Source organism: Strigops habroptila, chromosome 9 (genome assembly GCF_004027225.2).
Source record: "Strigops habroptila isolate Jane chromosome 9, bStrHab1.2.pri, whole genome shotgun sequence".
In the NCBI taxonomy this organism is placed as follows: domain Eukaryota; kingdom Metazoa; phylum Chordata; class Aves; order Psittaciformes; family Psittacidae; genus Strigops; species Strigops habroptila.
Genome location: NC_044285.2, coordinates 17,630,846 through 17,644,804, shown reverse-complemented (window position 1 = coordinate 17,644,804; position 13,959 = coordinate 17,630,846). Strand labels below are relative to the sequence as shown.

The 13,959-nt window shown below is 36.6% G+C and overlaps 1 protein-coding gene across 3 annotated transcripts in view; it reads left to right on the top strand.

The window, feature by feature from the left end:
• Positions 1-12,984, top strand: part of VPS13C (vacuolar protein sorting 13 homolog C) — an 88,436-nt gene extending 75,452 nt beyond the window's left edge. For 2 of the 3 annotated variants that reach the window (XM_030497683.1, XM_030497682.1), the window contains 7 exons: positions 1,320-1,365; positions 2,380-2,503; positions 3,186-3,300; positions 8,727-8,818; positions 9,748-9,871; positions 10,685-10,768; positions 11,253-12,984. In XM_030497683.1, the coding sequence (XP_030353543.1) occupies positions 1,320-1,365; positions 2,380-2,503; positions 3,186-3,300; positions 8,727-8,818; positions 9,748-9,871; positions 10,685-10,768; positions 11,253-11,357 (690 nt within the window). In that variant the 3' untranslated portion in view covers positions 11,358-12,984. Of the gene's footprint in view, positions 1-1,319; positions 1,366-2,379; positions 2,504-3,185; positions 3,301-4,157; positions 8,703-8,726; positions 8,819-9,747; positions 9,872-10,684; positions 10,769-11,252 lie in introns of those variants that run through there. The other variant, XM_030497685.1, reaches the window with a different exon arrangement.
• Positions 12,985-13,959: the final 975 nt, after the last annotated feature.

The following is a 13,959-nucleotide window of genomic DNA, read 5'->3' as shown; positions in this document are numbered from 1 at the left end:
AAGGTTGTGGTTTTGGCCAACCTGAGGGAATTGAAGGGACGGTCTCAGAAGGGAAAAGTATAGGAAGTAACACTAATTTTTCCAGTGACATATAAATAAATAAGTAGTTTCCCATGTTCAACAAATGTGTTACCTAATTCAAGTAACTGGGCCCTTATTTTACTTTGCAGTCATTTCTATTATTAACGACAATTGGAATTAGGAGCTCAGGGCACATGCTGCATCCTAGGAAAGGCTTTCTCTATGCCGAGGTCCTATAAAAACTGCTAGGTTTTCTTGACTTAAAAAAAGTAAACATAAAGCAAGTAGAATGTGTATAAAAGTAAGTACTACATTTGGTTGGAGAGATTTTTCTGAAACAGAAGCTGTGCAACTCCTGTATTTTTTTTAAATCTAATATCAGGAACCTTTTCTGGTTGCTGAAAGATCACATCTATTTCTAGTTAAAGTGTTAAGCAGGATCATGAATCATAGAATGGTTTGCGTTGGAAAGGACCTTAAGGCTTATCCATTTCTAACCACTTGCCATGGGCAGGGACACCTTCCACTAGAGCAGGTTGCTCCAAGCCCCTGTGTCCAACCTGGCCTTGAACACTGCCAGGGATGGGGCAGCCACAGCTTCTCTGGGCACCCTGTGCCAGCGCCTCAGCACCCTCACAGGGAAGAATTTCTTCTTAATATCTAATCATATAAACAATGACTGAGAGATCTGTATTACTCAAATGCCAATTAAGCCTTGTAATAAATTCTATATTTCAATTCTAAATCAAAGCAGTCAACATATTTCTAAATAATTATAAGTAATAGACATTGTGGAGTCGTTTCTCTGATACTGTTTGCTGAAGATTTGGAAGTTACCTCAGTGGAGTTTTAGTCTTCTGCCTTAGTGTCATTAAACTACTTGACCTTTAAAGTATTCTGGAAGTTATTTGATGTTAATTTATCTTGAATATGTGGTATCACTCACTCATGACTGGCAATTCTGGTAGCTTCCTGCTAGTTGTGAAAGTGAAATAGCAACTTTCTTAATTATTGCAAGACTGATTACTGTACAAAACATCTGTTGGTCTTTCCTGCTAGCATAAATGTTGATTCAGCTATTTTGGGTTTTCTCCCTCTCTTTTTCCCCTCAGTTATGATTTTCTTAAAATGTTAAAGTAAAAAAGAACAAAACCAAAAAACCCCCAGCCAAACAGTGTTTCTGATGTTGAACTTCATCATAAAGCTTTAAAATGAAGCACGAGCGACAGCTGGTTGCCTAGTTGGACTTACAACATTCCTGTTTCTAAGTAGGAGCATAATTATCTCCTTCATTTTAGGGTGTTGTTGGAGGTGTGACTGGCATAATCACGAAACCTGTAGAAGGTAAGCACTAAGGCTGCACAGCACTGCTTAAATGGTTTCCCAATACGTTACAATTTACTTTGTGATTTTAAGAAATACTAAACCAAGTGTGGATAAGGCATGCCAAGATCGTTTGTATATTTCTAATTCAAATGTGACCTTATGCAATGATTTACTGAAATCTATTCCTAGCTGTTATTGGCTTACCACCTTTTCAGCCTTTTCATGAATTAAGGAAAGGTGAATATATCTTCATGATTTATTTTGTTAGGTCTGCTGTAGTACCCAATTTACTGTTTGAAGACAGAAAAAGCTACTAAAAATAACAAATTATAAAGCAACAGCTGAAAAGGCTTTTGGAGACTCCAACAGTTGGAGAAATCTATAAAAGCAAATTTGGTTTTATGTCTGAGATCAGTATATGTTTTTGTGAAGACAGTCACTATATCAGTATGACAGATGATGAAAAAAATCCAAGATGAAATGCCTCTTATTAAAACTCATGTCAAAGTGATTTAAATGTTAGAAGTTACTTGTAACTGTGCTTTATTTTATAGGTTATTGGCAGATACTTTGAGGCATAGTACTTCTCTCATTGCTGGTTCTTTCTAAACATTGTCTTGGCTTTTCCATAGTTACGTGTTTCCAGAAAGATGTAAATTTGAGATAGAAATAGTTGACTTCCATTGTACTTGTGCATTCTTAGAGTCTTTAGATTATTTTGTTATTAATTTCCACCTATTCACCTATAAAAACTAGTATATTGGCTTACAGTCCAGGGTGAAAGTGTGGGAAGGAGTTAACATCTTAGTTATGCTGGTTTCAGAGGCTGGTAAAGTGTAAAGTGAATAGCAACGTGTCTGAACAGACAAGGAAGCGATGTGTGACTTCTCATGGAGAACGTGTTTTTTCTAAGTGGATTGTACATAATGAATTGCTGTGGGTTGTTTCCAATATAAACCAGTTCCAGAGCAGTAATGGTTTTATTCCATGTTTAATGTTGTTAAAACTATTTCTGTTCCCTTTATTTTAAAGGAGCTAAAAAAGAAGGTGCAGCTGGATTCTTCAAAGGCATCGGAAAGGGGCTTGTGGGGGTGGTAGCCCGCCCAACAGGAGGCATTGTAGATATGGCAAGCAGTACCTTTCAGGGAATTCAAAGGTAAAATGTCAAGAGGAACTTCTGAAGTACTTATTCTCCATATACTGGGTACCAGGTGGTAAAGTGGTCCAGTAGTGACACACAATTGTTTGCAGTAAGTGCAATATGCACTAGGATAGATGAGGTTGAGAGGTGTAGTAGCCTCTAATGAACGTATTTCATGATGATCTGGAAATTGCTGCTTCAAAGTACATCTTGAAGTGTTGGAGTGCAGATAAAAAATAACCACTCCATTTTCTCCTTTCATTTCCTCCCCTGATCAGAAAGTAACTAAAAGATCTTGTGTAAACTTTACTTTTGAGGTAGGCTTGTGTAGTGCTGAATGCAAATAGCTAGAAAACACTTAGACTTACTGAAATAAAATTGACCATTGCAATTGTTTGCCAGTTTGAAATTTGGTTAGCAGTGCACATCATGGGCTTCTTGTGTTTTAAAAGGAACTTAAACATGTGTTAATAAATGTGAGAACCCTTAGTAAATTATCCATGGTTGGGAGTAAACTTCTGCAGTTCATTCTGTAGCTGTCTAATTGACCAGTGTTACTTTGGATTTATTACTAGCAGTGTGTTTTTACTATTTAGACCTGTATGGTACCTAGGAAGCGTAAGTGGGTTGTGTGGCAAGTGAAAGGCTGACTTCTTAAAGATGTATTGTTGAAACTCAGAATTATTGTCTACGGCAGGGTGGCAGAATCAACTGAAGAAGTATCCAATCTCCGTCCCCCCCGTTTCATTCGTGAAGATGGCATCATCCGTCCATATGATAGGGTGGAAGCTGAGGGTTATGATTTATTTGAGGTATGACTTGCATTGTAAATACAGTTAAAATTCTCTGACCAAAGGGTTCCATAAGGATTTTGTTACCAAAAAAAAAAGCTGCCAGGGGTCTGTGGCAATCATGACCTGCAGCGAAAACTTGCCCCTACCCATTTCATATGTCAAATGTGTATAGCAGAGAAGACCCAGTGCTTGTAGTAAGCTGAATGCAACAAGAAAACTGCAGTTTAACTGTTAAATGATCTTCTGCATATTATGTTCTGTGATAGCATATCTCATTCTCTGGAAGGAGGTAATGCTATTAAGAATTAGTAAGATTATGATTTGAATATGTGGCAACAAAAACATTTTGATGCTCAGTTCTAATGTTTTGCTTTATAACAAATCTGAGGTTGGTTTGTAAACTAAACTTTTATATAAGATGTATAGAGTTTAAATACAGTTACTGAATTTTGGTTTGGTTGGTTTTGGTTGGTTTTTTTGGTGGTATCAGCAGTTGAAAAAACTACATGAATTCTGAAAATACCACCTTTTGTGTTGCCTGATGTTGTTCTTAATAGCAACATGTCATAGTACATGCATTGTGTGGATGTTGCACTTGCTTTTACATCTGGATCTGGCTAACATATAGAGGATGAATAATAGTTCTTTTTGAGTCTTAGTGGTAATCTGGTTAATTTATATTTCAGCCTTCATGTTTTAAAAACTTATCTTAAAATGCTTGTTTTGTTGCTAAAAAGTGAAAGAACTGTCTATAGCATGATTTTAAGACCAAAACTTGCATATTTGCTACTTCTTTCTAGATGTTCTTTTAATCCTTGTTTCCTATTCTGTTTCTAATGTTACTCTTCTTTCTCTTTCTCTCCTGGCATACGCAGCAAGAACTGGAATAATGGAGTAAACATTTTCCATATTTCTTCTTTATTTCTGTCACGGTCTTTTCTCTGCCTTAAGTGTTTGGATTAAGGGCATGATTGCATTTAACATGTCCTCTCTCCTTCATTCCTATCTTTTCTGTTTAGCAGTTGAATAAAACAGAGTTTCATGTTCTCCAGCCTAAGAAAACAAATAAATTTGAACTAACCATCTTCAGTAAGACTAGATATGTGTTTCTCTGAGGATTCTTAGCTTCTTAGGAATGGCAGCTGCAGAAAGCACTTGGAAAAAACACCAAACCATAGTCGGGTAGATGCTGTTCATTCATTTATTAGGGTTCTCTTAGAGCTAGGGCTGTGAATGAAGGGAGAAAGCAACGTTTTGATACTTGTGTAAAACTTCAAATAGTGATATCGAATGGCATTATCTTCTGTGAAAATGCTTATAATTTCATGACATAGAAATACTGTTTCCATCTAAATGCTAAGAAAACTTGTATTTGTATTTTATGTAATATACCATAGGCCTGCCATTTGTACATCTGATGATCCACTATCGCTTCGAGACTTCAAGCTATTATTACTACTTGGTTATGAACTTTTGTTAATTAAAAAATACAGCCAGCTCAGTTGACTCTGGTTTCATTCACGGAGTCTTCTGAGGCTTTCCTGTTCAACATACCGAAATGTAAACTTTCAGTTGTTAACATGAATTTACATATATATATATATGTTACAGACATATAAATATCTATTTCTAAATTAAGTGCTGACACAAATATAATTTCTAATACCCCATGTAATAAATTAACAAGCTGTTCTCAGCAAACTGTTTGCCTATGATACGTGAAAGAAGTTGAGCAGAGACATCTCTCTGCTAACGCCTAATGTCAATAGTCAGTTTATTTATTTAAAATTGTTTAAAAAATAAATCATTTATTGAATTTTTGTTTTAGTTGACTAGATGAAATCAAGTCATTGTGACATATTAAGCTGACCAAATTTCTTCCTGTAGTGAGAAAGTTTTATTTTTTGCTCTATATTTTTTGCATCTATCAAAAAGGAACAGTTATCACAATTAGCACTGAGAAATAGATATTATGCAGTTCCTGCACGTTTAATACTTGTATTTTTCTTAAATTTAAATGGTGTAGATTGGAATTGTCTACTAACCAGGAATGAATCCTCTGTGTATTTCACTACGTACAGTTTCTTCCTTTCAAAAGTCAGTTAATTGAATACAGGTTTGTTTGGTTTTTTTTTTTTTTTTTTTAACTAACTGATTTTGATTATTATGCTAGAGGTTAGTGTTGGGAAGGTTTTGTTTTCTGAAGTAAGTTACAAGCCAGAGAGGGACAGTGTCTTTACAAGAAATAGGATATTTAACAGCAAAGACAAGTCAGAATTCAGTTTTATATACATTTACGAATTTATTCTCAAATAACTCAACTTACAGGTAATAGCGCTGTTGATTTTTTGGATCCAGTTTTGACCCAGCATTAGGAGTAGTTTAACCAGAGTCCCCACCCTTTCATCTGTTTCATAACCAACTTTAATGCATATGTGTCTTTAAAATGTATGCTTACAAGGGTGAAACCTTGTGAGGTTGCCTTAAGGAATGGATGGCTCATCAGGTGGTTGAACAAAAGAAAGTTTCACTTAAATACTCACTTGTATGTGAAATACAGACATTGGTAGACATTGCAGCTCATCTGAGGAGGAGCATATGCACAGGTTTTCAAACACAAGTTGCTTCTTTCCACTCAGAAGGTTTTTTGTGTGCAGGATGAGGCCAATAGCCAGATGGTGTAGGTTAGTGCGCTTGTGTAACCTTGTTTATGCAGTGCATTTTATTTTCCCAGAAGTGCTGGATCTTACGTATGTGGGCTACATAGGAGTCTGTTCAGTCAATTCAACATCTGGAAAGTCAGATCTGCTGCCTTGAAGGCCCTTTCTCTAGCTCATGCAGTGAGGCTTTGTAGTACAGAATGTGTTTTGTACGCACAGTATGTATAGCTGGAGAAATGAAAGAACATATAGGGCAACTTGAGGAGAACAGTTTTGCAGAGAATATGTTCTCATGAGTCTTCATCTTTGAGGAGTGTTTGATGAGGTTTGCTAGAACAGGTAATGAATGCATTTGGCTTTGTTAGTCTTTGCCTTTTAATACGCAGGTACTGCTTCCTGCTCTGGTGAGGAGAATGTCTTCTAAGCCCAGCACTTAGGGTCTGACATGATGCAGTTCATACATTATTCAATGTCTATGGCATTGCTTTGCTTCGTTTCCCAGTTAAAGCATGGAGCTTTATAAAGAATGCAGAACACTTCATGAATAATTGAGACCTGGTGGTGAGACAGTGTGATGTGGCAGAAGAGAATACTATGCTAGAAACTGCAGATTCTGTTTCTGGTAGAGTAGCTTTCTGCTGTGTAAATTAGCACTGGTTCTTTCATTTCCACGTAAAATAAGAGTGAGTTGAACTTCTCTAAAGTGCTCTAGTAGTCACATAAAAATAAAAGCTTTTGATAAAAATGCCTGAATTTTAAGCGTGTGCAGATCATTGAGTAATTTGCATCAAGAGCTACCCCCTTTTTACATATTGTTATTGTGCTGATGTCTGTGAGGTGTATTGAGAATAGCACTGAGAAATACTGCATCTCTTAGGCACAGAGCTCCATGGGAACTCTTACTTCAGCAACATATTGCATGTAAAGTCTAAAAATATGATCAGGATTGTTACTGAAGTTATGAGAAACAGGCTTTCTAACCAAAGCTTTGAGTTGAAATAGAGGAACATGCTTATGAATAAATCTGTTTAAGTGAGGCACATCTCGTTACTGCATAGCCAACAAAAGGATTCACAACATGGATTGCAGCCTTTGAATTCCAGTGTTACATGTTGGTGGGTTTTGTATTTCTTTAATTTGTACTTGATTTTGAACCTGCTAATGTTCAGGTATAAAGCATGAGTTCATACTTTGATTTTAGTCATATGCTGCCATCTTTCTTCTGATGTTTAGAAGAGAATTTAAGATAAGCAGTCTTTCTGGTGTGTGTTGGGGTTTTTTTTTTCCCCTTTCATGTACGTTTTACAGATTCAGGAATTTTTAAGATGGTCAAAGTGATATTTTTTTATAGAAGATGTGGACCCTCTATTTTTGGTTGCTGGAAAATGCTGAATTAAAATGTTTTTCAAAACACTGCATCACTAGGGAACAAACACTATGCTGTTGGTTTAAACTGGTGAATATGAATCCACTTTTGAGCTTAAAGAATTTTTGGGGTTGGTTGCAATGTATGGTGATGCTTTAAGAGTGTTGTTGAACATTTAAATATATGAAAATAAAATGCAAACATAAATAAATGTTGGAGCCTCTTTTAATTCTGTTGTAAGCTGAGTTGATAAAAGTACTCACCATTTTGGTTACTTAAACTGTGTAGAGTTCTTAGACTCTACATAATAGGTTGATCATAGATGAATGTGGAGTCAAGTTGTGCTTCTGTTGTCATCTTACCAGTTTTATAGATCTAGCTCTGAAATACAGAAGGAAATGCATCTTTACAAGGAATAACTAAAAAGATGCTGAATTTTCAGTCCTCCCTCCTCCATTGGTTCTCATTAGTTTATCAGAAACAACTTGAGAAATTTATTGGTGGATGGTAGTGTAGATGTTTGAGATGCATGTACCATAGGTTAAATTTCATCATCTCAGTTGGTTGCTCTGTGGTGATAGCTGAAAGCTCTTGATTTTAGCAATAAATGGTAAGTTTTATTTTGTGGCCTAAGAAGACTGTAGTAACTGATGTTTCTGTATAATCCTCTGTAAATGACCTTTGTCATCTTTAAATACAGTGGTGGTAGTTTAAATATGTGGTGGTCAAAGAATCTAACTAGGCTAGTGACCCTGACTAGGCTTTTGTGACTACTGTGCTGGAGCCCTGTGTTTGTTAGAAACTTCTTGAGCGTACATGGAATCCAAATGCTTTCACTGGCTGGAGTCTTGGGGGAAAGTCTCAGGTGTGCACATCTTCTTTCCAGCACTCTATATTTAGTTTGTCACTTGAGTTGTCACTGTCTAAGAAAAACGTGCTGAGTAACTTAATCTGTACTTTCATATACCTTCTTATTTTGTATGTTGAATAGACTTGTCCATACAGTGCTTCAGAAGCCTGATTTGAAGGTGCATTGAGGATTGGTAACTGGATAGATTATTTCTAAGGACCTGGGTCATGTGCTGCCTCCTTTGGAAGGTGCTGTGGCAGGATTTTCACTCTTGAAGCAAGTCTGTACCATGGTGTGTAGCATAATGAATGTTACTAAACAATTATTAGCACAGAAATGAAATTAAAGCTGAAAAAATGCTCTGATCTTGCAGTGTCAATGTTCCACCCTTTTGAGTGGGACAGATCAGACCTTTCAGTAACTCAGCTTCATGAGTGAGAACACTTTGAGAGCCTGCATTCAAAGAACCAGTTCAATGAGGTAACTTTTTAAAAAGGCCTTTGGATTGAAAACACTGCTTTGAGTTTTCTTTTTACAGCCTCAAAATTAATTTCTATTTCTGTTTCAGAAATTGCACATCAGAAAGCTGGAAAAAGAGAGCTATCGATACCACTGTGCGCTTCCAAGAGGCAGAAGAGCAAGCCTCGTTGTTACCAATAGGTATTAAGTCTTGAAGGCTTTCTCTAAGGGCTTGTCTGCATTTCAGCTTGGGGATTAGACATCTGCTAGGTTTAAACTGATTGCTATTCTCTGCATATTTACTTTCCTTATCCGTTTTCTTCTTGGTTTTTTCTTTTTTAAAGTTTCTTTTGTTTCCTTTATGGAAAATGTAATCTCGTAATGTTATCAATACTCGATACTAATTCAGGAAGATAGTTTACTCTGAGGTCAGTGACACTTTATCATATCATGGAAGGAAATAGTCTTATTTTTCTTTCTTTTCTTTTTGTTTCTAACTTTTCACATTAGCTTGTAGTAAGTTTTTACACTCAAACCAACACTTTTTATAATGCACGTTTACAATCTTACTAGTTAAAGGATACTGTAAATGGAGACTTAAGTTTTTGTATAGGTCTGAAAATTAATATTAAACTCATCAAAACTGCCACATATGTTTTGTCTTAGTGTGCAGGCTGACACTGGAGCTTTGGAGTAATTGAAAGGCAGGGAGGTAGCAACTGTACTGATCATCTGTCTGTCTAGTAGTAGTTGTGTCACTGTGGAGCTAGTATGTAGCTGTTTGACTACCTTCATCTGGTAGAGGCTGACTTTGAGGTACTGGTTTGGATTAACTGATGAACATCTAGTATCTGATTTTAGCAAAATGTTTGGATTTGGGGGGTTGGGTGCATTTTGATTGTTAGCTGCACATACTATGCGATACCATAGATCATCTGTGAGTCTTAAGGACAAAATTATTATCTCAGAACACATATTAAGGAAATATGGTTCTGCTGTGACTGAGTGGGTACTTTTAGTCCAGATAGAAAATAGCTTCTCAAAGAAATTTCTTCAGTTTGTTATATTTTTTTCTGGCAAAGTTCTAATCCCAGGGAGAAATTGAGTATTAACTGTTTTCTTCTGAACAGGAGGCTGATACATGTAAAAGAAGTGGAAATCTTAGGTCATTTAACAACAGAGTGGGATTACTTATTTGAAGACTTTACACGCTCTCCCTGTTACGAAGCAAATGTTTTAAAAATAACTGTTTTGGTAAGAAAAACATGTAAACATTTTTATTTTAACACTATTTAGAGGTCTGTGGTGGATCCCCCAGGTGGGATGGGGAGGAGAATGGTAAGAATATAAACCCCACGTGTTGAGATAAGAACAGTTAAAAAGTTGAAATAAAGTAAAATATAGTGATAATAGAAATAATACCAACAATACTAATACTACTAATAATAATAGGGATCAGCAATAAAAAGAGAAATTCAAATTCAGAAAACACAGGCAATGCACAATACAACTGCTCACCACCCGCCAGCCTCTACCCAGCCCTGAGCAGTGATCGGTCCCTTCTGGGTGACTCCCCCAATTTATATACTGGGCATGACGTGCTGTGGTATGGAATACCCCTTTGACTAGTGTAGGTCAGGTGTCCTGTCTCTGCCCCCTGCCAGCTTCATGTGCCCCTCCTCACTGGCAGAGCACGAGAGACTGAAAAGTCCGTGATCAGGGTAAGTGCTACTGAGCAACAACTAAAACATGGGTGTGTTATCAGCATTATTCTTAGACTAAAGCCAAAACACAGCTCTGCGCCAGCTGCTAGGAAGAAAATTAACTCTATCCCAGCCAAAACCAGGACAAGGTCCAAACATGCTCTTAACTTATTTATGGTTCTAACTGCTAACTATGGGACTATGAGACAGGATTTACTAAGTTTTCTTGAAAGTATGAATTGGGTTGGACAGAGGCCACATTGAAATCTAACCTGAAGTTGACATTCAAGCCATTTAAGTATCAGATTCTGCATTCTTGTTTTGTGAGTCACCTGAAGTACGTTTTTGTTCCCCTTTCCAACAGGATCAAAAGCTGTTCCAGAGGAAGGACAGTACAGGTCAGGAATGTGTAAAGACAGTTCAGCTTCAGGATGAAACTACAGCAAGGGTATTTTTATTTTTTTTTATCTTCTTTCCTGTTGATATTGTTACCAGTTGTTGAAACTCAGTATGTGAAAGAGATAGTAATGTTCAGAGACCCGTTATGGAACAGGCTGCTCTGCCTGAGGACCATTGACCATACTTTCATGTTGAAGAATGAGTTAACAAGGAAAACAATGAGACAAGATAGTCTGAAGCATTCAAGAGCCTATATGCAATAATAATTTAAGGTTGAAGTTGCATTGTCTTATGTTTTGTATATCAAAACTTATTAAAGGAAAATAACTCAAATACCTGAAGTATTGACAGCATCACTGGAAGCTTTTTCTGGGTTGAATATTATGCATGTGAATCAGAAGCTGTGTATATAACTTGAACTAGCCAGTGAGTATGTAGGTTTTAATGTTTGTGGAATTAGCTTCTCTTAGTCATATCTTATGGAAGAAAATGGCGTGCTTTAATTTTCTCTCTGTCAATATGTTGCTTTACAGAGAATTTGTTGTGCCATTCAGGAAGCCCAGGCAACAAGAAAGCAACAGAAGTTGGTGAAGCAAGCATCGTTGCAGTTGAAGAAACCACAAATGCTATCTCGATAATGACAGGATTTGTCGGGTTTGACCTTTGGTATGCAATTTTATCCCTAAAGTTAGTTAGAAGCAACATGGAAACATAGTGCAGAAAGTGAAGATATAATATTTGAGGTCTTCCTTCAAAGGTAATAGCCATAAACACTTTATTTTAAGAAGCTATGCATCTTTCTAAAACTGTGGATTTCATTATCCTAAAATACACATCTAAGTTTAAAAATCACACTCTGGAATTTTCTTTTCTGCCTTTTTTCATGTCAGGCTTTCTTGTAAATGGATTCTAAAATAAAGTGGTTATCTGATTTGCACTCATAAGTTTATGGTTTATAGACAGGTTCTAGTAATTGTGGTTTTAGTATTTTGCAAAATAAAACACTTAGATTACTGATTGAAACTAATTAAAAACTCCTATTTTAGGCAGCTTTCTCTTAAAATGAAGACACACATGTACACAATTTAGCTACTATAATTTCATCCCTGTCGGTTTACTATTATAAAATATTGCACTAGAGCAACATGAGAATGAATATGTGTGAAAGAATAGGCTATTGTTGTCTGGAAATGCTTGGAATTTGGAATGTTGTCACTTAAACTATAAATGAAAATCTGCACTTTAAAAATGTGAAATATTATTCACCTGTCACGTGCATCTGTATGGTTTTGGTTGTATCACTGTAGCTTTAAGACTTCTCCAGGAGGAACAGCATTGTGTATCAAAAGCTTAAATCAAAGTAATTAGCTTTCCGTATTTCAGTGTATAGTTCATCCACTGGAAGAGTGCCATCTCATTAAGCTCAAAGTCACTTCTGATACAATACTTTTGCTGCAGTTTCTCTTCCTGAAGACTGTTAGTATTCAGTATAGCAAGATATTTAAGCACACTGAAAGTACGTGCCTAGTTCTTAATGATAGGAATAATCCCATGAACTTCATTGAGAAAACTTCCATTCTTAACACTAGGCACAGACATCAGTAACTGTCTGGCTCAAGGACAATATGAGCAAACAGATTCGAGCTCCGTGATGAGTGAACTGAGAGCTCTTGCTGTCAGTCTATGGCTCTCGAGTAAGATATGAAGTGTCTTTGCAAATACATGTGAAAATTTGCTCTTTCCAGTTTCACTTGGAAAGAATGGTTCTGGTTTTTTTTTTTCTTTTCCCCCTTAATTTTGTACTAGATAAGAGCTATAGATATGAACTCGATGACTGAAAGTGGCAATATTCTTGCATAGATCTATTCAGTAAGTGAAGCAATCATGAGAATCAGGCCTTGATTTCGAAACTCTCTTTATGCTGAAGGGCTAATGGATTCTATAAATGTACCCTTAACCTGTACCTATGATCTTGCCAAAACTAGAAAGCTTAAGATGTTTCAAAGTAAGCTGCTAAACACAGAATCTTCAGAGAGCATCTGCAGACATGATTTCATTGCTGTTGTATGTACATGGCTATTAATCTGGTTTGCTATGGTGTAACAAATGTGGTACAAGCTTTAACTCTGTGATACTACCTATTTTCTAGAAAGCTCTGCTCAAACATTAACTAAATTAGCTGTCTGGGTTGTATGTATTTCAAGCTCATGTTTTTTTAAACAAGACAATAAATTTTTATATGCAGTTTTGTGCTATGATTTTAAATGTTGCTTCTAAAATACTTCATATGTTGTTGGTTTGCCACATATCACTGGCACTGTGTGAAAAAAACTATTGGAGTATTAGAGTACTACAAGAGATCTTTTTTTCAGCTTGGTTTCTGGCATGTAAGGGATAGTTGTATGTGTCTTGCCTCTTAAGTCATAGTTGAAATGAGATTTCATGTTAGCCTACTCTCAGTGCATGTTTAAATGGTACCATGTGCCTATTTGGAGATGGAGAATTGGAGCTGAAAATAGTTCTGATGACATGTTTCTGGCTTCAGTCTTCTGCTTGATTTGGTTCTGTCCTTTCTCATTGTTATTTGTAAACTTCTGGCTTGAATTGTGAGCAGTAGCTACTTTACTTTCTCACTTTATATCTGACTGGGTACAACGAAGTGGCTTCCTGTTTAAAATAGTCTGAAGAAGTAGTAGGATTCTATAGAACAATTTCATCTTTGGAAATGCCTGTCTTTGCAGTTTGGGTTGCTAGCTGAATTTGAACTCGTAGATGGCACTACAAATTCCAGCTGAGATAATGAACAACCTTCTTTACCACAGGATCAAGTACTCAAGAGGACACAAGAGAGATCGATCGCTATGGAATTCCCTTTCTTGCTTAAATGAAGATAGATGTCAGGACCAGTAGGTTTCCAGTGCTTGTCCTGTGCTTTCCTGAAGTGTTCCATTCCATGTGTCCTTCTGTCTTTGCTCTTGTTTTTCATCCAGGCTTTTTCATTGCTGTATTCTCTCCAGCTGCCCATGCTGCTGGCTGTTCCTAGGCTTTGCTCTCTGATTTTGGCAATGTTCTTTTCCTGTTCTCTTTCTGCTCTTTTCCTGAACCAGGTGCATCTTCTTGAAGTGATCAGGGAGTTCAGGGGCAAGGAGGGTCTCTTGTCTAGTCCCTAAGTATATATCCAGCATGAGAACAACTGCAGAATTAGATCCTGTTCAGATGAGCTGTAGGAAGGAGGTGTTG